Genomic DNA, 23271 nt, shown 5'->3' with positions numbered 1-23271 from the left:
CTTAATTTGAAAAATCTCAGGGAACTTCACCTTATGTTTTTTTTAATCATGTTTTTGTTAAAAAAAAAAAGTATGGCCATAGCTTGAAATGGGCGATTAAAGCAATTAATTCAACAGTTTTTCTTAGACAACAGGTACACCAACTGATATGAAAAAGAACATAACCTACTTGTTTGCTAAGCTATTTTTTTCCAGGATCATTACATACACAGTTTGTATAAGGAACTGAAGGTCAATGAATGTGCCCTTTCCTAGCAGGTGTGAAAACTTACTACTTTCAGATACAGAATTCAAATTGATTAGACATTCCATGAACGTGGTACGGAACTGAAAACTCTGTTGGTAACTGATTTCTGAACAGCTTCTGAAGCATCCACGGCACTTTAAAGACATTAAAAATCTGCAATCAGTAAGTATCTTCTTGTTTTTAAGAAACAAGTACTTGAGCAATTCAGTAATACTCACATTAAGGGAGGTAAAAAATTTAAATTCGTAAATTCTCACCTGAACTGAGCTTTGATGTTGCTAGGGCTTGCAGATCTGGTCTGAATTTCTTTCTCTTGTTTTTCTCGCAGAATCCTTTCAGCTAGTAAGAAGTAAGTAGCAGTGATGTGATTGTATTTGTTAGTTTCCAGTGCCCTAAGGAAAGCACAAAACATGAAATAAACCATACCTCAGTGGTTTTCTAAAAAGTGGATGTGCATCTCACACAACATGCTGTACTACTCATAGTGGGAAGACTGCCTGAAAACACAACTGCCTATTTTTGATGTTTTGACAAGCATGTCTTGGTTTTATTAAAAATGAGGAGCCAACCAGCTAATTATAGTTGCATGAGGACATCCTCAAAATATCATCCAACAAAATTAAGAAATTCTTCCTTTATTGAGAATTCTTTAAATGATGAAATAGTATCTCATTAATACTATGCATCTATGATGGGCTTCTCTACTGGCACATACAACGACATAGTACTAAGATTTCTTTATGCAACAACTGGAGGAAAAGCCTTCATTTTAGTGCTGTCACTTTCAGTTTACAGTAAAATTAAGTTGATAGGCCAGGAGGCATCATTGAGACTTTCTCTCAGAAAGGATGCCACTATTTTGCAGCTAAAAGCTTTAAAAGTTAGTCTGCTGCTTCCCACCCCTCCCCAATAACAGTAAGATAGCAACAGTTTTTCCAGCTTACACAAACAAATAGAAAAAAAAAATTAAGTCCTCTTTCAATTTGGGGAATATTTTCAATGTTGGGTTTTAATCTATTAGAGGAAACTATGTAGCTTATGAGTAAGCTCGCTCAGTGACAAGGACTATTTTGAATTATATAAAAATAATGAAAAATATTTTCAATTAGCAAACATCCAGGTATAGTGGAAATGTACTATGGAAAAAATGCTAGAATTTATCACCCCCAAATATGCATATGAAACACAAGTAAAAAGGATGAATTTCAAAGCAGTTTACTTAAGACTGCAAACTACTGCAGGAATCCTACACTGTTCCAAAACATTTTTTTCAAGTTTTTCCTAAGGTTGGGTCTAATGAAGTATTTCTTATCCTAGAATATACTCTCACAGAGCAAGATTGCAATACTTTGTTTGTTTGGTACTTAAGCCCTGAAGAGCCCTTGTTCTCATTACATTCTTCAAAAGTGACAGATACACAAAATAAACTGCATATAAAAACCTGACAACTTACTCCACGATTGTATCCCGGTCTGCTATATCACCAAGAACCATGCGTTGTATTATACTGTTGTGTTCCTCCTCAGACAGATTTTTATATGACACAAGAGGAATATTGTACTTTGTCGCAGGAGATGGGTCAACTCCTTGGAGCCATGCATGGTTTTCAATCTCTTCCAAAGATGCCCTTCGCTTCGGGTCTCTCTGCAACATCCGTGTAATTAGACTGGGAATAAAAAATAAATCTAAACAAAATGCACTCACATGTTTAAAAAGCAGCCATTGTAAAAGCAACACTAGGAAGAAATTTTCTGCTGTTGGTCCACATAAATCTTTGCTTACTGTAGAGACTGCTAATGTGAAGGGAAATTATTTCTTCTCAGACATTCCAAATATTGCTGAACAAAAACAATTTGCTTATTTAAAAAAATATCACAAATACTGCAGGTTTTATTTACCATGCTTAGATTCTTAACCTGATTTTTCTGGTTAGTTTGTTTTTAATCGGTCTCACAGGGCAATTGTCATAGATGGCCTACAGGCTGGTCTGTTAAGTAACAGAAATATGATTTTCTGTTATTGCTGCTGTCACCAAGAATATGGAATGGCAAGATAAGTAGAAATATTTTCTTCTGAAATAGCTATCTGACACTGGATTATTCAGTATCCCTTAAAGAACTGTGATCTGTTCTATCCATAAGAGAGAAAAACCCACAACAAAACACTATCTGGAGGATGAAGTGACAAACCTACTAATGGATTGATACTGAGTGTTTACAAGGGCTGGAAAGTGCGTGCATGAACTCCCCAAATAAACAGATAAAATCACTTGATTAGCAGAGCACATCTTGTTCACCTACTATACATGAAGAATTCTTGAGGGAAGTATTTTTGGCTTTGCACAAGAAATAGAACATGGATACAGTTTTAGTGCCAAGGTTTCAGTGAAACTTTATTGCTTCAATATGTAGAATGAAAGCTCTGCAACTCTCACATAATGCTTTTTATTGCACTAACTATACTACACCATGCAACTTCAGGCTGCAAGGCCACACAAATTACAAAGCAAAGAATATTTTATTATTATTTTAGTGTGTGAAAAGATGTATGGAATTAAAAAAGGAGGCTAACTCAGACTTCTTAAAACTCTACTATACAAAAAAGTCATATATATACTTAGTAGCTGGGTATCTGCCTTTACCAAAAGGAAAGGCGAAGTGAGACATGGGAGACTAGATTTTTCTTTGGTTCTGTTAATACTCTGACAGAAAGGGAACAAAACAAATACTTAATTTGACTTTTTTTTAAATTACACCTGTAGTAAAACCACACCAATGTGCGACATGTGCCTCCTCCTTTAAGCTTGCTTGCACATCCCAGACCACCAAAAATGCTTTCCTTCCAAGCAAGAACTTTAAATATTCCCAGTTTTCTCCCTAAGCAAACCCAACTTACAGGACTTGGGTAACTGACCATACATTGTTGATGCATCACTGTAGAGAAAGCAGATCTACTTGGGCCTTCCAGCAAGTAAACCTTAGCCAACAGATTACAATAGATTAGCCAACAGATTAGGGCTACAGAAAGTAAGTTTCCTGGCCTCAGCAACAGCATCACAAAAGACTTACTAATGGAATTCACTGATAAGATCTCTCTTATAAACCTGTCCTTGTATGTAAGGCTCTTCAAGCTGTTGGGAACACTGATGGCAGCTTTTCCATGTTACTATTAAATGCTAGACACTAATGACAAGACAGGAAAACCATCCCAGACATCATGCTATGCATTAGATTCCTGGACCACCCAGATGATATGTGAAGAGAGGAATGGTCTGTATTATCACAGCTGTAACCAATATCCTTCTGTGTCAACCAACAGAATCCCAGGTTCTGCTCTAGAACCTAGATGCATTTTTCAGACATTTATAAAGGCACCTGGACTTTCATATAGAAAATGAAAAGTTACTCTTTTGCAGATTCAAGAACCCAGTCAAGCACTGGAAAATAGTTTAAGTAATGCAATTGGGATATATATTAAAAGGACTGAAGAGGTAATTAACTGATAGAGAAATACAGGCAATACTGGAACATAGAAAAACATCAAAAAGCTGCAGTGAACACTGCAGAAAAACAACACAACAAAATGAGCCATGATTCCCTAAGTGGCATATGGTATTTGCAGACAGAATATTTCTCTCCCTTGATTGCTTAGAATGTTGATTTGGAGTTGCAATTTCAGGAGGAGATGAGCAAAACTTGCTGTGATATTGCTTGGGTTTTGACAACTTGTATGTTGAACAGAAATGTATAGGAATCACTACCTTTTTAATCCCTGCCAAAAAATACTCTCACCAACACCTTGTAATTTGTCAGCAAGAGTGGTGGCCAAAGTCTGTCAGTAGTGAGCAGCTCCTTCAATCATTTATAAAATACAAGACAACTGAGACACACAGAAGAAAAATACATTGTGTGAAATCAAAATGAAGTTTCATACACGTGGGAAAAACCTGTTGGCAAGAAGTTATCATGGAATTAACCTTAGTATGAGGAGACACAAAGAATAAAAAAATTGCAATACTGTTTCCCAAGAAACTACACAATCAGTGGGAAGAAATACTGACAACTAAGCAAAAGCAGTAGGTATAATATCTTAACAGGCAAGAAATACTCTGCACTTATAATACAGTATTGGGGAACTCCCAAAGGTAATGAGAACCCACTTCTATGAATGCTTCCTAGTTCTTTAGTACTCTACTTACTCTTTACATTCTTTGGACACATGAGGTGGCACTGTATATTTGCAGTCCATTATCATAGTCAGAGTTTCACTGTCATTTGCTTCTTGAAATGGTGGTTGTCCACAAACCAACATGAAGAGGATGACCCCCAAACTCCATATATCTGTAAATATATAGCACATATATTAAAATAACTGTGAGGAAGCAGACAATTGCCATCAAAATCATGAAGTATTCTTGAGATGCATGCTGGGGTTACTAATGCACTGTTGATTATCAGTGTGACTTACGGAATTTGCAATCCCACTAAAGCACAAAATACAGTAGTTTCATTATTTGACAGGTTTTATAGAGTTTCAGAGGATAAATGTATCATATTTCATTACTTCAAGGATGCATAACAGCTTGAGATGCTTAACATTTTTGGTAGCAAAGTGTTAAATAAAGTACAACAATCTGATCACTCAGAATACAAGAATTTATTACCCTTCTCCTCACAGGTAGGCACAGATTATTTAAGAGATTTGTATTCAAAGCACGTTCCTTTTCGAAGGACTAGCATAAACTGTTCTCAGTATTGTTTACATGTTACTGTATGAAATAAGAAATTACAAAACCAGTCACTTTTTTCAATGAGACTGAACTAGATATATTTTTCCTTCAGTACCACTGCTTAAAAAAAATTCTTTGCTACTTGTAACAGCAAATAGTAATTTTTACATAAACCCTATACCAATCATGTTACAAAATGTCAGTTTTTTAATTGAAATATCAACCAAACATAGTATAATTAACAGTGATCCCTACTACACTCTATAGAGTTCTTCTTGTTTTCTTTGTATCCTTCTAATTCCTGCTTGTATGAAATACCAAAAGATGAAAAAGAAGCATTTCTGGGCATGAAAGCTTTTAGCTGGTAAAAACTAATACTTAGTCAAATCTTTATTAAGATTTTGCCTAGAATAAAATATTTCAGAAGTCTCACTGCATGCAATACAAGGAGCTTAAATATTGAGAATATTGCACAAAATAAGTAACTCCAATATATGGTTAGAGAAAAGGCCATGTTCTTAAGACTTCAGGTACAACTCCATGGTCTTGACATGTCAATGGCAATTTTGGGTCTTATACACTAGCATTTCACAGACCTGTACCCAGTAAAATCAAACAGCTATAGTGAAAACAAGTGAACAGGCAGACACCTCCTGATGGAAGAGGGGAGAGCAGCTCATGGTGGTCTAGGAAGCAGAGCACACCAGCTCTGTCCTGGAAGGCTTACAAGAGAAAACCACACTACATTACCCACCCAACTGCATCTTGCTTTCTGTATTCTACTCCAAATACTTGACATGCCGAAGGATGGTTACAATTTTCTTTAATAATGTAAATCACACATATTCATCCCTAGAACAATTACTCATTTTTGCTAGTTACAACCCATTCTTCATATGGTTAAGCTGACAGAAGGAAAAGAAACACTATATGGTAATTTTCTTTTGAGCTTTCATTTGCAGTAAGTGTACGCTATTAACTCAGACAATTATTTGATTTCCGTTATACTTCCTAGGGCCTCAATCCTGTACGTACTGAGCATTTTGAGGCTGGTACATGATATATACCTGCCGCTCCAACATGACTATTCACATGTTTAAGATTCAACAATTGGTTTAATAGTTTGCTAGCCCGATGCCAGAAAGCTGAATGTTCTGAAATGCAGGATTTGTAAAAGCCTCACAAGACACAGAGGTAGTTCCACCTAAGAGGTATACTTTCAATTTTGTAAACCTCCTTATGTCTTCTCCTGTTTGTGGCCAAAATAAGTGTTGGCACAATATCCATCTCACACCACACAATATTACAATAACTCATTTTTGCATGCACATGAAAGATGTAAATTTATGCAATTCTATCAGGAGTGATCTTTTGAATATCAATGTCCTTCCTACATTTTAAACTTTGCTTAAGACCTATTTTGTGATATGGTATCTAGTATTCTGCTCAAGGTTCCCCCCACAACAGAATAAGTGCTTCAAGTCTCCTTTCAGCATCAAGTATTTTAGAAAAGTCTGTGTAGCATTCATGAATACAGACAATGTTTGCTATCATAAAGCAACACACATTGGCTAAATTCAAGCCAAGAGAAAAAAAAATGGGGAGGGGAACAATTAAACTAAACTAAATTAAAAATAAGCATAAAAAACTTTAAACAGAAGGAAAACCACAATATTCTAAGACATCAAGCTTAAAACAATAAGACAGTCCTGGGAAAAGGACAGCATTCACAGTAAGAAGACAAGTTCCATGAAATCATCATACACAAGAAACTCCAGCAGACCTTGAAGTTTTTCAACTGCACTGAATAGATACTGACCATCCTTAACTATTTTCCTTCAGAAAGAAGCCTGCTAATCAGTTTTCTCTTTTACTCACATGGCTTCTTTCCTGCACTTTTCTGTACTTCAGTTTAGAAGGATTTCTGATTATAGTTACTGGTTAATAGTTTTCCAAAAGTTATGCAGATAAACATGTTTCCTTTATAAACAGAATAAAAAAATAAATAAATTCTGAAGCAGAATCCAACTGATCCTCTAAATGCAAAGAAATAAGTATTGTTTGCTATAAGGTGATGTCGAGTTAGATATCAAGCTATATGTTTTGACAAATAAAACAGTAATTACTGATCAGCCAGCACATAACAGAAATTTGTATATTTTTTTTCACTAGTTACTATATTTTGCACTCCATACCCACAGGTCCTTCCAGTTAAGAGCAGCTGTAAATGAAACAGTCTTATCTTAAATACAACTGCATAAAAAATAGAATTTAAACTCTTGTTAATAGGGAAATACCATGCACTGAACTGCTACTGTATTTCATTGTATCATACATTTTGTATTACTAAAAGGGCATCATGTGTACACAGAAAAAAGTTTTGTTGGAAACTAAGAATGGTGCTTAAAAGCTTTTTGACCCTGTCATCTAGATATTCTTATGATCTCAGTGAAAAGCACTAGAATCATAGAATGATTTGAGTTGGAAGGGACCTTAATCACCCAGTTCATATCCCTCTGCCATGAGCAGGGACACCTCCTGCTAGATCAGGTTGCTCAAGGTCCCACCTAACCTGGTCTTGAAGACCTCCAGGAAGGGGACATCCATAACCTCCCTGTGCAACCTGTTCCAGCATATCTCCACCCTCACAGGAAAGAACTCTTTTCCAATGTCCAACCTATCACTAGCACAGGTTGCCCACAAAGGTTGTGAAGTCTCTCTCCTTGGTGAGATTGAAAAGTTGTCTGGACACAGTCCTGGGCAACTGACTCTAGATGACTCTGCTTGACCAAGGGATAAGGCCAGATGACCTTCAGAGTTACTTCACTGGAGTGAGTCTACAGCACCAACAGCAAATCTATACTGCCTTTTGCCCATCAGAAGCAGTGCATTGTAGGTATTTTTGAAAATGAAAGCGTGAGAGCACAGTAAGAACTAAAATAATGTCGATAGTCTCAACACACAGAACTTGAATGCTGCATTTAAAACAGCACAGGGTTGTCTCAACTCAGCAATAAACTACAATTATTTTTCACTCTTCACACCAAACACAGCGTAAAGGATAAGTGTGAAGGAAGTGGTTAAAAAAAAGCTGACAGAAACCAGGAACACACAAATGTTCAAAGTAACTTCACTTGAAATATACAAATCCTATAAGAACAATTAAAAAGTGGAACTAGTAAGTGGATTATTCGTTGATATTTCAAACTACCACAATTATTCAGACAACTGCATACAATCCTAAACAAGTGCAGCAACAACAGTATCTTGCCCTACTCAACCTACCACAACATTTCAGACTTTCATTTTTTCTTAGACACATAATTGTGGATGAATTTTTAAAAAAAACACTGATTTTTACTGGCAGATCTTTCTACAATTAAGTTTCCAGGACAACAAGGATCCCTGCAGATTTTGCATTATAAAGTTTCTATTTTGCATGTTTTGAAGACACTTAGAACTTGACATAGGTAGAACGACCAAAAGAAAACGTCTCCTCTTTGTAAAAAGGAACCACAAACTTCAGAGTTAAGTCTTATTTATTTGTAAATACATCTTTAAAATTTAAATAGGTGACCTACACTCCAAACAAGCAAGTTTAAACACATTGGTGTGCTAGCCTTCAGTGTTATGCAAAATCCAAGATTTAGAATCTGAAGTCATCAAAGTAGATATTCCAAAATAATAAGTTAAAACCCACATATAATTTTGAAATAATAGATCAACAGTTAAATTACTATATGGCACATACATGAGAAATGCTACTGTTTGTACCCCATTTATTATTTTTAAGCCATTCTGTACATGAAAAAAAATCAATCCTATATCTGTGCTTTCCACTTTTCTCTACTGGAGATCCATAGGTACATGTTTTTCAGTCATATTCAGAAAATATACTGCAAAAAGATTGAAAGAAACAAAAATGCCCTCTCTTCAAAGATACAAATTTCACTCAGCCATTTAATGTAATAACCATAGCCCATTTGGGAAAATTGTTGGGTTTCCAAAATAGAGCCATTTGGCTGATATGGGCAAAATTCTTTAAGCACAGCTGTCTTTTAGAAATTAGTGAAGGAGAAAGATTATTTTATTATAGTGTTTATTTACCACATTTTAGTATTTCCAAAAAAAACACACAAAGCCACACAGAAATGTTCTTCATCATACTATTCTGTGCTGCCATAACCAGCGCTGTTATATTATTATTTCCCATTAATAAAGAGTCTGAATGGCATGTGTTCATTAAAGGGTTGCACAGGCACCAGAGTAAAAAAACAAACCAACACAATCACAAATAAGAGTTCAGATCTATACAGCCAGTATCTGAATGCAGAGTGAGATCATTTTTTAAGACCTATTAAATGAATTGTGCCACTAAAAACACCCCTCATGTTCAGTTCAGTGCAAATATGGTCAGACAAAGTATACACAGCAAAAAACTCTGCAGAGCTCTGCCTCTCCTCCACCTTCACACTCCTGGCACACTGTTTTAAGATACTGTATTAGCTATGATGCTATGTTAATACTCAAACAAAAATATGAGGTTTTAGACAGAACCTTTAGGTATTGTAATAAATTTACTACTGAAAAGTTTAACCAGATAAAGGAGTAGGTTTTGTGAGCAAAATTCCTTGGCTTGGGCCAAGGAGTCAGTGTACATTTGCAGCCATATTCCCGTATCATAGCTCAGAACTCAGGTGCCAGTACCAGATTAGAGACTCATAACTGAAGGAACACTGAGAAGTGTTACAGAGGCCCATTTTTAGAAGGCCACATTTAAACAAATTTTTTTCCACATTTTTTTCAAGGTTTTTTTCTACTTCTAAGAATTAGTAATTGAAACCTTTATGGAAACTGCTTCTCTCCTCTCTTCAAGGGTCACTTAATTTGCTCTCTGCACATAATTGACATAAAAGTACAATTCTGGCCTGACATGCTGCATGCATTTAGCATGCCTAAAGCCTTTAAAACCTCAAATGAGTATAGTGAAGAGAGGCACACTTGTATACTGCAGTGGCCAAAATCAAAGTCTTTCAAACACACAGTGAAGTTCTCAAGATGCAATTTAACCTTTACATTGGTTATTAGTAACTTGAAACTGCCATTGCTTTAAAAAGAATAAAATAAGATTACAACTTTTAAAAGCACTAGTTAAATAGCTGCAGTACAAAATATTTTATTGTTTTTAAAGCCATTATTTAATGTTGATCAGGAAAGGACTCTTCAAAGCAGGATTCCCAGAACCATGACAACCAGGGCTGTGTATATGCAACTTCCTTACATAACATGAAGTCACTGCCATAGAAACCGAACTACGTCACTAGCTGTCTATGCTGTGCCTGTCTTAAACACAAGCAACTCACACATCTGTTATGTTCCAGTTTGTACACTGCAGAAAGCATATCCATATTCATCTGCTTAACCACTAAGCTGGGCTTCACCATTTCATTAGCCATTTATTGCCTTCTGAAGTTCCTGGCTTACTTCTAAAATAAGCCCAACAAATTTCAGAAAATTTTAATTTATATGACATAAGGGATTCTTATAGCATAAGATTTGCTCAAATTTAGACCATTCCTCAGAAGCCAGACACTTGTCACACTCTACATAGGCTATGTAAATTTGTGATTGTAAGCAGCTAAAAATCCATACTCATTTTGGAATAGACACATTCACATTTAACTACATAAATTGAGCCATTTATGAAAGTTGCTTATTTCTGACCTTTACAGAAACAGATACTTTTTTTCCTCCTAAATTAAATGTAGAACTGGTTAGCAGTTTACACAGTATATACTGCTCACTCCATAAGACAGATCTTTCTACAGAAAGTCTGCTTCTTCAGAAGTAATTTGTAATACTGAGGAAATTGTCAAGTTTTATACGTGTCTGACTGGAATGTTTGCTGTAACAGCTGAACACAGTATCTTCCCCTAGAAGCCACTTAATAAGCAAAGAAGGAAAACTTTTATGGAGATGACAGAAATGTTAATGTTTATTTTGCCACTGAAGTATCAACAGAATGTGGATAAATGAAGGATGAAAATGGACCCTGATTTCCAGCATCAGAGGCAATTACTCTAATCACTATTTTAAGACATTTTCTGTAATGTCATCACCACTGCTGCTACAGCCTCTTCAGAGCAGATTTGTGAAGGAAAGCCCAAAACAGAAATCTGTTGAAGACAAGCCTTGAAAGAGACTCCATACATGAGCATTTAATATCAAGTTCTTCTATGCAGAGCTAACTATGAAAATCTAATGCAAACATCATAAGCATCTCTGCACTCTGACCATGTTCAGGGCTAGGCAGCAACTGAGCAATATCTTGAAGGCTGATGTTTTGAACTCAGACAAAAGTGCATTGTGTTCTTCTTTATTTGGATTGGAATTTAGGGGTGGAACCTCCATTAAGCTCAGGAGTAGGTAGAGACTAGTAACTCAGGAAGGTAACAGTGGTAAGCATGCTTATTACAAGTTGAAATTTAAGATCCTGTTCAGAACATAGGCTATGGAAACAAAATAAACACTTAAATTATAGCATAACTTCACCATAATTGTCTAAAGAACCAAAACACCGTGTGAGAGTAAAAATTCATACGACAAGTCAACACTGCAGAAAATGAGACTTCTACTAAAAACAGTGATGAAAAATTACATAGTTCAATATAAGAGATTACAACAGGAATACCAGCTTTTATTGTTGATATACTTGTGCTTCAAAAGGAGAATAAAAAAAAGTATTTCCACTCCTGTATAAGCTACAAAGCTGAAAAAAGTTCTATCCCTTGTATAAAAAGTCAGCAGCAAGATGAAAACAATTGTGTTAACAATCTCAGCATTTCTATGCATCACTGGTATGTTTATGCTACCATGTGTACAGACTGCTGGCAAATCTGAAAGATGCTCAGATTTATCCAGCTGTAAAAGTCTGAAGAGTATGGGTAAAGAACGAAGATCACTTCTTTATAGATACTCGACTTTTAGCTGACTGAACTATTCTTCCATTCTTTAACTTTTCATGAAAAAGGCTCTGAATTAACTTCTATTCTGAGCTCTTTAGTTTTAAGAGATGTAACCGTTTGTTAATCCAGTATTTTGGGGTTTTTTTCAGTCATTGTAAAATGGTATTTGTTTTTCCCTTGCAGAAGGCTAAGGAAAGATAATCTGCAATCAATGCTAACATTTTCAAAAGTAACAGGCAGATCTGGGTTTTCTCCTTCATTTAAAGCACTACAAATCCAATTAAAATTTCTATTAGAACACATGACAGACGAGAGAATTAGGAGAAATATTTCCTTCCCCCATCCCTCCAAAAAAGAGCATAAATAGCAAATGGCATTTGGCAAAATTGTTTTCCTAATTAGCTTATCTGTCTGATGAAACAGTCTGTTCTATGTTATTTGACTAAGACATGATCATCAGTAACTAGTCTTATCTTTGCAAGAGACTTATTTTCACTCCGTCTGGCAACTGGTAAGTACTTCTTTTTTCCTGAAGACAATAGCTTGGGTTTTCCTGGTTGCATAAAACTAACCAAATACAAATAGTTGATCTCTATTTTTTAGTAACTAGCGCATCTCAAATTTCAGTAAGGATATTTTAACAAAAACCATGACCATTGAAAAGTCTTGCTGAACACATGCCACTGCCTTTATTCCAAAATAGTCTGGTTTACTCTTGATTCATTCTGCATTTAGAAATGCATTCTTTCTCCTTTGGTTTCTGTTGCTTAGCCACATTTCAGAAGTTACTGAATCTACATTATAAACAGAAACAAAACCAACATTCTCTACATGAACTGGCTTTCCAGTACTACCACTCCAGAAAATAATCCATTATAAAAAACAGTATTAGTTAAATATAGAAGAAAGTTTTTCTCTGTATAAGCCATGTTCTCAAAATCATTGGTCATAATAAAATCTGTGCAACACATACAGCTTATATACATATTCCACTGCAATATTTGTGGTCTTCTTTTATATATAAATACTAAAGACAATTTGCTCCTGGTATCTAAGAAATTGTTCATATTTTCTGATCAATTATCTTTTCCTAAAGGTTTTTGCTATAAAATGTATAATTTGTACTTTATTTATAAAAGTTAACATCTTAGTACAGTTTTACACATGAATATAAAACTGAAGCATCTGGTTTGCAGCTAAGTAGTAAACTATTGATTAGGTCCCACCAGATCTGTGCTGCCAAATTAGACAGCCATGGGCTCAACATAAGTCACCTGAGTATTTGCTTGCAAGACATAAAATTAAGCTTCCTGGCTCCACAACAGCAGTTTGAAATATTATGAAAACAGTTGTCCCATGAACCCAGTGAGATGACTAAGAAACATTCTTAAGTTACATTTTAGCTGATATGGTAGTAACTGAAGACTATCTTGACAGCTTCTCCTCTGTAGTATCACTTGGATAAATTTTTGCTTCACCTAACAATTCACTGTCTAATGCATTAAAATGTGCATAAAGTAATCCAGAACTGAATATAAATAATATTTCATAAATATTAAGCAGTACAGATTCACTTAGAAGTCAGAATTACAGGCTCCCACCCTTCACATCGTAAATTTATTTCTGAATACAAGGCTTCAATACCTGTAGCATAACACTCCTAATAATTTGAGGCATTAAAATTATTTTCATGTCAATAAAGTAATAGTATTGAGGGGAAAAAGGCAGAATGAAAGGACAGCATCCTACATTAAAATTCTACTCACTAAAAATAAATTTTACTACCTTCCACAGAATGTAAAATACATTATTTGTTAATACATCCTGAATATCCTCAAGATTCAAACTTTCTGAAAGTGTTCTACAATCAGTTCCTTATACTTTCCCCTTCTGAAAAGTATAAAAAGCTAGTTTCTGATTATTTTTCAAATTTGTCTCATTTTTTTCAGCAGTGAGACACACAGCACAGCAGGCCAGAAAAGCACTGCCACAAACACAAGTACACAGGAGGAAAAATCAGCACTGCAATACACAAGGTACTCACATCAATTCCTTCTGTTTTGCTTCAAAAAGCATTTGAGGCTGAAAAAGTAGAGCACACAATTCCCCTAAAAATGCACTGGCAATGAATTTCAGTCAAATGTGTTTATTTCACATGGAAGGTGAAGTCAGCTAGGCAGAGCTGCTCTAACCTAAACTTGCTAACACAAAAGAGGAACAGGCCCTATCACCTTTCCCCAGAGCTCTAGTTCAAGCTACATGCTCACTTCGCTTCCTCTGCACCACCTCTTCCTCTCAACACAAAGGGAACAACCAGCTCTGCTAACCTGGCAGAAGTTAAGCCGGCAGAAAACTTAATTTTTCTGTCAAGTTAGCTGATAAAACCAGTTCATCAAATGGTCAGCCATGCAACAGAGTACAGCACATGAGAAGGGGTAGCTCTGCACTGATGCAAGTAAAAACAGAAGCAGAAGACCTCTTATACTAGAAGCAGCTAAGTAAAACACTCTAAGCTTTCTGCACCTTTACACCTCCAAGCTCATTCTACAACATAAACTATCCATCTTTTCAAGTGTTGCAATGCAACACTAAAAAGAGGGATTTTCTAAACAAAATAATTAATACAAAGCTTTGGTAGTACTTATTGCTTTTAATTTCCGTCAAATTTGGCTGCAATCTGATGTTGAGCATATTGAAACTCCAAAATGCTGCCAGGTATGCTAAATGATTCGACACTGTATATGGTCTGAGAGTATTTTACCACTTCTTTTAACTCAAGTCTGTCAAATCTTTTATTCAGTATTTTTATAGTATAACGTTACTGTACATACCTATTGCTCATGCTTGCATTAGTCATTCATTTTGTGACTAAAATACTATACACATGCAACTATACACATGCAGAAACATTAAAACTAGCTCCACACAGGCCAAATAGGGTCATCAGAGCTACTTAGCTATGCTCAAGCACAAGGTAAACCTGGTTGAAGCTTTCAAAGACCAAACTCACTCCAGCAACACTATATGCAAAAGCAAGAAGCCTTTGCAAAGTCTTGATGCAAAAAAACAAAATACAAGAATTTGGGATCATTCCAACAGAGACAAAGTGGGTCTAAAAGCATTATTGTAATCTCAGGAAAGGGAAATGTATGCATGACAAATCCTCTATTTCCCTTAGTAATCAGAAATATATGACTCTAATAAATACATACATCCATATTTTTGTACCATATTGTCAGAAGACAGCCAGGTCTGAGTTGTGCAAGAAAGCCAACATCTAACTCTTCAAGCAGTGAATGCTATCTAGGTGGTTGGCCTCTGCAACTTTCAAGATGGCAGTACATTGGATTTGGACCTACAAACTGCCAGCTGAATAGCACTGAGCTACAGTTACCATAATATTCTTGTCAGTCACATCTTTTATGAGGAACATATTGCCAGCATTCCCTTGGTGTTGCTGTGATGACAGACTGCAATGATAAATAACTGTGGTGATACTTACAATGTTATTTTTGCATTACAGCTAAACTGTGCTGAATAGACAATCCCAATCTTATAATCTGAATTTGCCCATTTCTCATCCCCAGAAGGATTAATTTACACTGCAAATGTTTCCATGCGTCTACAAAGTCACATACAGAATACCTGACCACAATAATAACCTATCAAAAGGGTCAGTGTCCTCCAGGATGACTGTAGTGTACACAGCACTTAATACTTTGCAGAGATGCCAAGCAGCTAAAATAGAATTTGCTCTCATCTGAAATAATCAACTATTTTGAAAAACTGTAATTAAACTTTAGCACCTAGGAAAGAGGGGTTTTCTATTTATTTAATGATCCAATCTCTGTTGATGCTGGCAGAGGAAAATAAAAAGTATTACCAGAAGCATGCTTCATTTTCTCTCATCTGTAGTTACCCACTTTAGAATACTGCTGGAGTTCACTGGATTGCACCACTGCTTTAGACAGAACTGAGCTAAAATATGTCCATTTGATTTACAAAATGAACTTTGTGCCACAGCAGTCCTCTCACTTTCCTCTCACTAAAACAAATTTTAATTAGGTGTCAAAGAGCATGGGAAGCTACAAGCAACAATTTCTCATTATCTAACTCACTCAGCTTTTTGAAAAGCCCTGGGAACATATGATCATTGCCCAATATTCTTCTTGCATCACTTTAACTACAGCCTTAAACACAAAAGGAAATGAGAGACCTAAATTAACTAGTCTCTTTTCCAGTGTTAAAACTTTTCAGTAGCATCACAAAGGGGAGATTAAGCTCTAAACCAGCTGAAACAGCTACCTTTTCATAAAGCAAGCTTTTCCATTATATTTATTAAGCCTATAACATAATACAAAACTTGCTGTGAATATTTCAGCTCTTTGAGCAAAAATATGTAAACTCCTTTCATTTATATACTCATTCTAATATTGTAAGACAACAGGAAAGCCAAGTTCGTGGCAAAAATCTTTGGCAAAAGATTACCTTAACGTGTAACTTGAACAATTTTTCTTGCTTTTTTTGCGAGTATAACAGCAATTTTAGACAAATTAAAACAGGCGGGGGGTTCTAAAATATTATAATGAACGCAAATGTACCTTAAAATGCACAAAATATAAGCAGGGAAACCCTTTTTAATTTGGCATTTTAATAAGTGGAATCAGTTTTCACGTGGTCAAATGCTCACAAAGGGAAAGGATCACAGTTGCACTGGAGAAAGCATGACCTCCTTTCACATAAGCAGCTAGCTTTTAGATTGGTTCAGCTACAATGTAGTTTCATCCCAAATGGCAAAGTAAAAAAAAATCTTTGCCATTGTCAGCCATTATTCTTGCAATATTAATAGACCTATTCAGTCAATAGCTAGGTGATTTCATAGGCATTTCATCACAATTTCAGACTATATATGCACACCTTGCACATTACAGATGTAATTTATCTTCTTTCGAAAATGGCTACTTCTGAATTTATGAATACTTCTAGTCTACAAGTATGCCTCACCTTAGCATGAAAGTTTATCTTTAAAGGTTCTGAAAGGTTTGCAAAGCTAATTTCTCAGTTGTGAAATTACAGGTTAGTGGTAAATTTCTTAAACATATATTCTTTCAAGATTCTACGTTTAAGACTGCATTTGGTAGAAGAAGGGCAGGGGGGCTTTAAAGAAGTCCTTAATTTTTTATTTTTATTTTTTCACAATCTTTGCATTTAAAATACACAAATAAGTCATATTTTAAAATCTTACATTGCCCATCTTTTTACCCACAATTAGAAAAACAAAATCCAGACCCTTCACGGTCTTTATCTTATTGGCAACTCACAGTAAATGTTGGTACTTTTATTCTGCAACTGTTGTGCTGACAGTACTTTAGAGATTTTTGTAGTATGCTACAAAGTGATGAAAACTGTGTTACTGAAGAAGTTACAGCACAAGCACTGTAATCTGTCAAGTAGAATAGGAAAAATTCAAGTATCCAGTAACTGAGACAGTATGCTGGGGAATAAGTGAGCAAAAACTAAGCACTGATGTTTACCTAAATATTCTCAGAAATAGAACTTGACTAGAATCCTTATGCTAAGAATACATTTTTTCTAGGTTTTCTACTGTTCACATCAATCCACTCTATACAAGCCAGAACTCCTCCTCTATGAATCCACCCAAACAATTTCTTCTATTGAGAAGTTTACCTACCCTACAAAGTCCTCTAAGAAACATTTTACATGACACCACCATTCTTAAATTTATCATTTAGAGATCCAAAGTGCACACTAACTATATAATTCAATTTGGACAATCCAGTCATGATGCTCCTAATGTGCTACTCCCCACCCCAGTAATCCCTGTAGACTTTCTTCCAAGCATATCCAGCTGGGCAGCAATATAAAAATGTCATTCTTTGTTCACCCTCCAAAGCTTGTTGGCTATTCCATTTTTCAGGAAAAAATTCACATAAGGCACAGTTTAAGATATTTAACAAATACACTTTCCCATCTACTTTTGCAGGCCACTATATCAGTTATACTTGTGCTCCAGGAAATTCAAAATAAAAAGACACAAAAGAGCTCAGTTGTTTGCTACTAATAAAACCGGACCAATTCATCTAGAACATTTGACTCTAAATAGAAGTAATTTTGTCAAGCATCACTGTAGCACCAACATGGATTTGCAAAGCCACAATTAGCATAGGCATCTAAAATTCCTAATTATAGCACACTTGAGAAGTTACTTTCAAGTCCAGGAAACCCACAGTAAAATACCTATTCAATGTTAGAAGCCATGAAATGACACTCAAATGTTTAAGCAAAGACCATAAGGCCTACTAGCTAAAAATATTTGTTAAAAATAATGCAAGAATTTTAGTTTAATAATGTGCAGGAATATCCTGTCGGCATACGAAGTTAGCCAATTGTTTACCTCAGGTAAATTAGCAAAAAATTGGACAAATCAGTCTTAAACTACTGCAGCCAATTAAACCATAGCAAAACACACACACAGCCATATTCAGAGTCCTAATGGGCATTAATTAAGACAGTAAAAGTATCAGATACTGGGCACACAAGAACAAAAGGGATGTTGACTACATAAGATATTTTTGAAGCATCATTTAGAATTATATGTACCTACATTTGTTGAAGAAGCAAGCTCTACCTCAACTAACAGATACAAACAATCTGTATGTCTACAGGACATTCTTCAGTAACTCTACCAACATTTATAGCTATTAAAAAAACCAACAACTTTTAAGTTTCTTCTAATAGCATGTGCAGCAGACCTAACAGAGAGAATATGAGCATTATCTGTAGTAGTCTCTCTAGCAGACTCCACTTTCCAGCTAGAAACATAAAGACTACTTTACACATTACTATTTCTTCTACCTTTTAAACAATTGGAAACAACTGGGAACTCATCCCTACTTTCAGTTCTCAGACAAGAAAAAGGCTGAGAAGGGGAAGAGGGAGCTTAAGCCTCCTTAATCTACTGTCTTATCCTTTGATAGCCAAGTTGGTAGAAATAAATTTTTAATGACTACTATCTCACAGCAGAACATGTAAGCAGTCTGGGCTCACAATGTCATTCTTACTAAACTGAGAAAAGAAAATCACTGGCTGGTTAGGGTTTTCTGGGAGTGATGTCAAACTAAAACCAAGCACTTTTCTGAAAAGGAGATGGGTCCCCTAAAAAAGCAAGTACAAAGATACACACTGCATTCAATTATTAATATTAAAGTTAATTACAATGCTACAAATGCATAATCTCATCAAAAAAGAACTTAAGCAGTTCAATAATTTCATATTAAAAAGTACTTTTAAGCATTTTTTAGAATGTTTGAGTATCTCCTGTAACAAAAAACAGAATGGTACAACATCATGGCACTTAATTTTAGACTACTGATTGAATTCAAAGAAGACATACCCACTGCTGGTGCATCATATTCATCCCCAAGTAAAATTTCAGGAGCAGAATAGGCAAGAGATCCACAGCTTGTAGTGAGCTTCTTTCCAGGCTGAAATTTGTTGCTGAAGCCAAAATCAGTCAATTTCACAAGTCCTTGTTTTTCAAAGAAGACCACATTCTCTGGTTTTAAGTCTCTATGAACTACATGCAGTTTATGACAGTAGGATATAGCATGAACTATTTGAGCAAAATATTTTTTTGCCAGATCCTCGTTCAGACCTTCTTCATGCTTCATGATGTAATCAAACATATCTCCCCCGTCACCTAGCTCTAAGATAAGATAAAGCTTAGTCTGGGTGTCAATCACTTCATATAGCCGTACGATATTGGGATGCTGCACTAGTTTCATGCATCTCACTTCTTGAAAAAGATGTCCGGTGGCTAAAGTGTCCAGCTTGGTCTTGTCAATTACTTTTACTGCCACTTTTTCACCTGTAAAGACATGCCGAGCAAGTTTGACCACAGCAAAATGCCCTCTGCCCAAAGTTTTATCCAAGTCATACAATCCCGCAATTTTTCCATCATATCCTCGTTTGAAGCCTGCCATTCTGTGCCAGAAGATGAAATACTATTTAAGATCTTTGGAAATGTGTTATTTTCATATAAGGGTATCTGATGCAAATAAATAGTCCATTGTCACTGCTGAGCATACCTAAAACCAAAGAGAAAAGATTATGTATTTGTATAAAAATAAGCAAAATTACTATCCTGTAAATCCTCCTGAAGTTACAACGGCACATTATTACAGACTACTTATTGAATTATTCAGGGGTTTTCGCAAAGGGTTTGATGAGCCATGCTGTGGTAACCAACAGGTTTTTGAAATCGCATTATCATTATGCTTGAAGAAAGTGAATTTCAACAGTGCAACAATGATAACTTGTCTAAAACTCAGCAGCCTTTATGTTCCTGAGTTAAGCAAGCAACACTAAGAAATCAGTGCTATAAGGACTGTTTAAACTGGCGAAGCTACAACCTGTAACTTTTCCAGCTACATTAGAAATAAGCTAAGTGATACAGAACACCGACAAGAACAACATGCTTGATTTATCTTAATTTTGACACATTCCTTCATGTTGCAGCATGAAACAGCTGTAATACAAAGTTTTGATGCCATGACTTTGCACTTTTACTTTCTTCCTTTTAACAGCTTCCTGTTTAACAGGAACATGTCAAAGTGACATACAAGACTTAATTTTGTTACTCTATTTAGTTTGACCATTATCAATCAATACCGTAATTACAACAAATGAATATAGATTTACAGGCTGAAATTAAATATTTGGGTTGGATGTACTCTTAGTAATAAATAAAAATTCTTATTAAATATTTTGACCGGAGTTTAAAAAAACTGGTGATAAAAAGTTTCCATGTAGGCTGCATTTGTTCAGCACTCCCGGGAATGAGTTAGGAAAAGGGGAAGAATTGAAAGGAAGGGGAAAGAATTCAAGAGTTCACCCCACTTGTGCTGAACTCCTGCTTACCAGTCAATAAGGCATTTAAGCAAACAAGATCCACCTTGTAAAACAGTCATATTTCACAGAATTGTCACAGAATAATCATGCTTGGAAAGGACCTCAGGTCACGAAGTCCAACCATCAACATAAAACAAACAAACAAAACCACAAAAAACACCACCCCACCAAAAAACACCCATAAAACCCCCCACAACCTCAGCCTCTAGAGCATGCCCTGAAGTGCCACATCTACACATTTCTTGAATACCTCCAAGGATGGTGACTCAACCAGCCTCCCTGGGCAGGCTGTTCCAGTGCCTGACCGCTCTTTCAGTATAGAAATTCTTCCTAATGTCCAATCTAAACCTCCCCTGCTGCAACTTCAAGCTGTTTCCTCTAGTCCTATCATTATTTACTTGGGAGAACAGGCCAACACCCACCTCACTACAACCACCTTTCGGGTAGTTGTAGAGGGCAATGAGGTCTCCCCTCAGCCTCCTTTTCTTCAGACTAAACATCCCCAGTTCCCTCAGCTGCTCCTCATGTGACTTGTTCTCCAGACCCTTCACCAGTTTGGTAGCTCTCCTCTGGACACACTCCAGCATCTCAATGTCTTACAGTGAGGTGCCTAGAACTGAACACAGTACTCGAGGTGTGGCCTCACCAATGCTGAGTACAGGAGCACAATGACTTCCCAACTTCTGCTGGCCACACCAGTTCTGAAGCAGGCCAGGATGCTGTTGGCCTTCTTGGCCACCTGAGCACACGGCTGGCTCCTGTTAGGCTGTCAAACAGCACACCCCCAGGTCCTTTTCTGCTGGGCAGCTCTCCAGTCACTCTTCCCCAAGTCTGTACACTCCCCCCCTCCCTGCACCCAGTGGATGGAGATTCTCCCTGGCTCTTTTTTTATTGTTGCTTTTTTTTTTGTCCCTTATGTCAGTGGCTAAGTTGAGCTCCAGCTGGCCTTTTGCTTTCCTAATTTTCTCTGTATGACATAACAGGATCTCTGTTCCTCTTGAGTTGCCTGTCCCTTCTTCCAAAGGTGGTAAACCCTCCTTTTTTTCCCTAAGATCTAGCAAAAGCTTTCTGTTCAGCCAAGCCAGGCCATCTTCCCTGCCCTTTGATCTTATGACACATGGGGAAAGCCTGCTCCTGGGCCTTTAAGATTTTCTTCTTGAAAAGCATCCAGGCTTCCTGAACCCCTTCATTCTTCAGGACTGTCTCCCAAGGGACTCTCTCAATTTAAACCTAGTTTTGAAGGTCTCATGTCCCACTGCCACTTTTTTTCACACACAAATCCTCCAGAAAAACCTTTTCCTGCATCTCTAACTTAGATGGAGGTTTAAATAAAAATCTGTATCTACCAACCTCTGAATGCCAAGTAGCTAGAAATATGAAAATTAGATGGCTTCTTGCCAACTCAATAAAATACAGAAAACATAGCTCTTTAGAATGTGTTTTCAGTTTCAAACCTGAACTTCAAAAAGAAAATGTATGAAAAGGAAGCTGGCAAACAAATAGACCTTTGCATTAGTTATTCTCAAATTGAAACGTAAGCATTAGATTAAAAACACTCTCTGCTAAACAAGTTACTTCACAGGCAATAAAACTAACAAACCTGGTTTCATATGGATTCAATTACAAGGTTGGGGGTCCTACAAGGATTCTCTGATGTTTAACAAGCTTACCTTACTGCTTCTCTCAGCTGGAGCCATGGTATAACCTCTTCTCTATCCAGCTGTCTACTTCCACCAAAGCAGTGGGAATTCAGGTTGAGACCTCCCCCCCTGTAAAATTTGAATTAAATCAATCAATTTCTGAAATATCACAAATTAGAGAAGGAACAGAGTAAGTGCAACAATAAATATTGGTGTTTGAGTTTTTCTTTAAATACAATGATCAAGGTTTTAACAACTTCATTGGCTTTTGGGTTACTGTACCCTTTCATTCTGCTACTAAGTACTGTGCTTCAGATGCTCTTCTAAAAGCTACTCCACCAAAAGATGCCATAATATCAAAACTGGGGTTAGCACATCTGTTTTCCCAGCACATCTCAAACTGCTCATCTAACAAAGTTTCCCCTACCACTACCAATTAATCATGTAATACCATCCCATCCTTATTCCAGAAAGCACAAAACTAGATTAGAGCATACATTAAACCAAATGACCACATCAAACACTCTTCTAGCTGGTAACTAACCATAAAGGATGAATAGGGAAGAACACAGTACTATGGCAACATAACGATAAGTAATTAAAACTCTCCTTTAAAAAAACTCCTTTGTCTTTAAAAAAAAACACAAACAACTTCTTTACATAAGAGAGCAGTGGCTTTGTGCTTCATAATGATTGATGGATTCTACCCCAACATCTCCTGTGAAACTGGACAGATGCTTTATTAAAGCATGTGAATTT

The 23271-nt window shown here is 36.2% G+C and overlaps 1 protein-coding gene across 1 annotated transcript in view; it reads right to left on the bottom strand.

Moving 5' to 3' along the window:
- SNRK (SNF related kinase) overlaps window positions 1–22641 on the bottom strand; it is a 28418-nt gene extending 5777 nt beyond the window's left edge. The window contains exons 1-5 of the mRNA XM_010007493.1: window positions 22543–22641; window positions 19356–20049; window positions 4446–4587; window positions 1701–1913; window positions 505–639 (exon numbers count right to left, since the gene is read on the bottom strand). Of these exons, the coding sequence (XP_010005795.1) occupies window positions 505–639; window positions 1701–1913; window positions 4446–4587; window positions 19356–19944 (1079 nt within the window). The 5' untranslated portion in view covers window positions 19945–20049; window positions 22543–22641. The remainder of the gene's footprint in view (window positions 1–504; window positions 640–1700; window positions 1914–4445; window positions 4588–19355; window positions 20050–22542) is intronic.
- Window positions 22642–23271: the final 630 nt, after the last annotated feature.

The sequence above is a fragment of the Chaetura pelagica genome, unplaced genomic scaffold (genome assembly GCF_000747805.2).
Source record: "Chaetura pelagica isolate M959 unplaced genomic scaffold, ChaPel_1.0 scaffold10, whole genome shotgun sequence".
Lineage (NCBI taxonomy): Eukaryota > Metazoa > Chordata > Aves > Apodiformes > Apodidae > Chaetura > Chaetura pelagica.
This window is presented reverse-complemented; position numbering and strand designations above follow the sequence as displayed.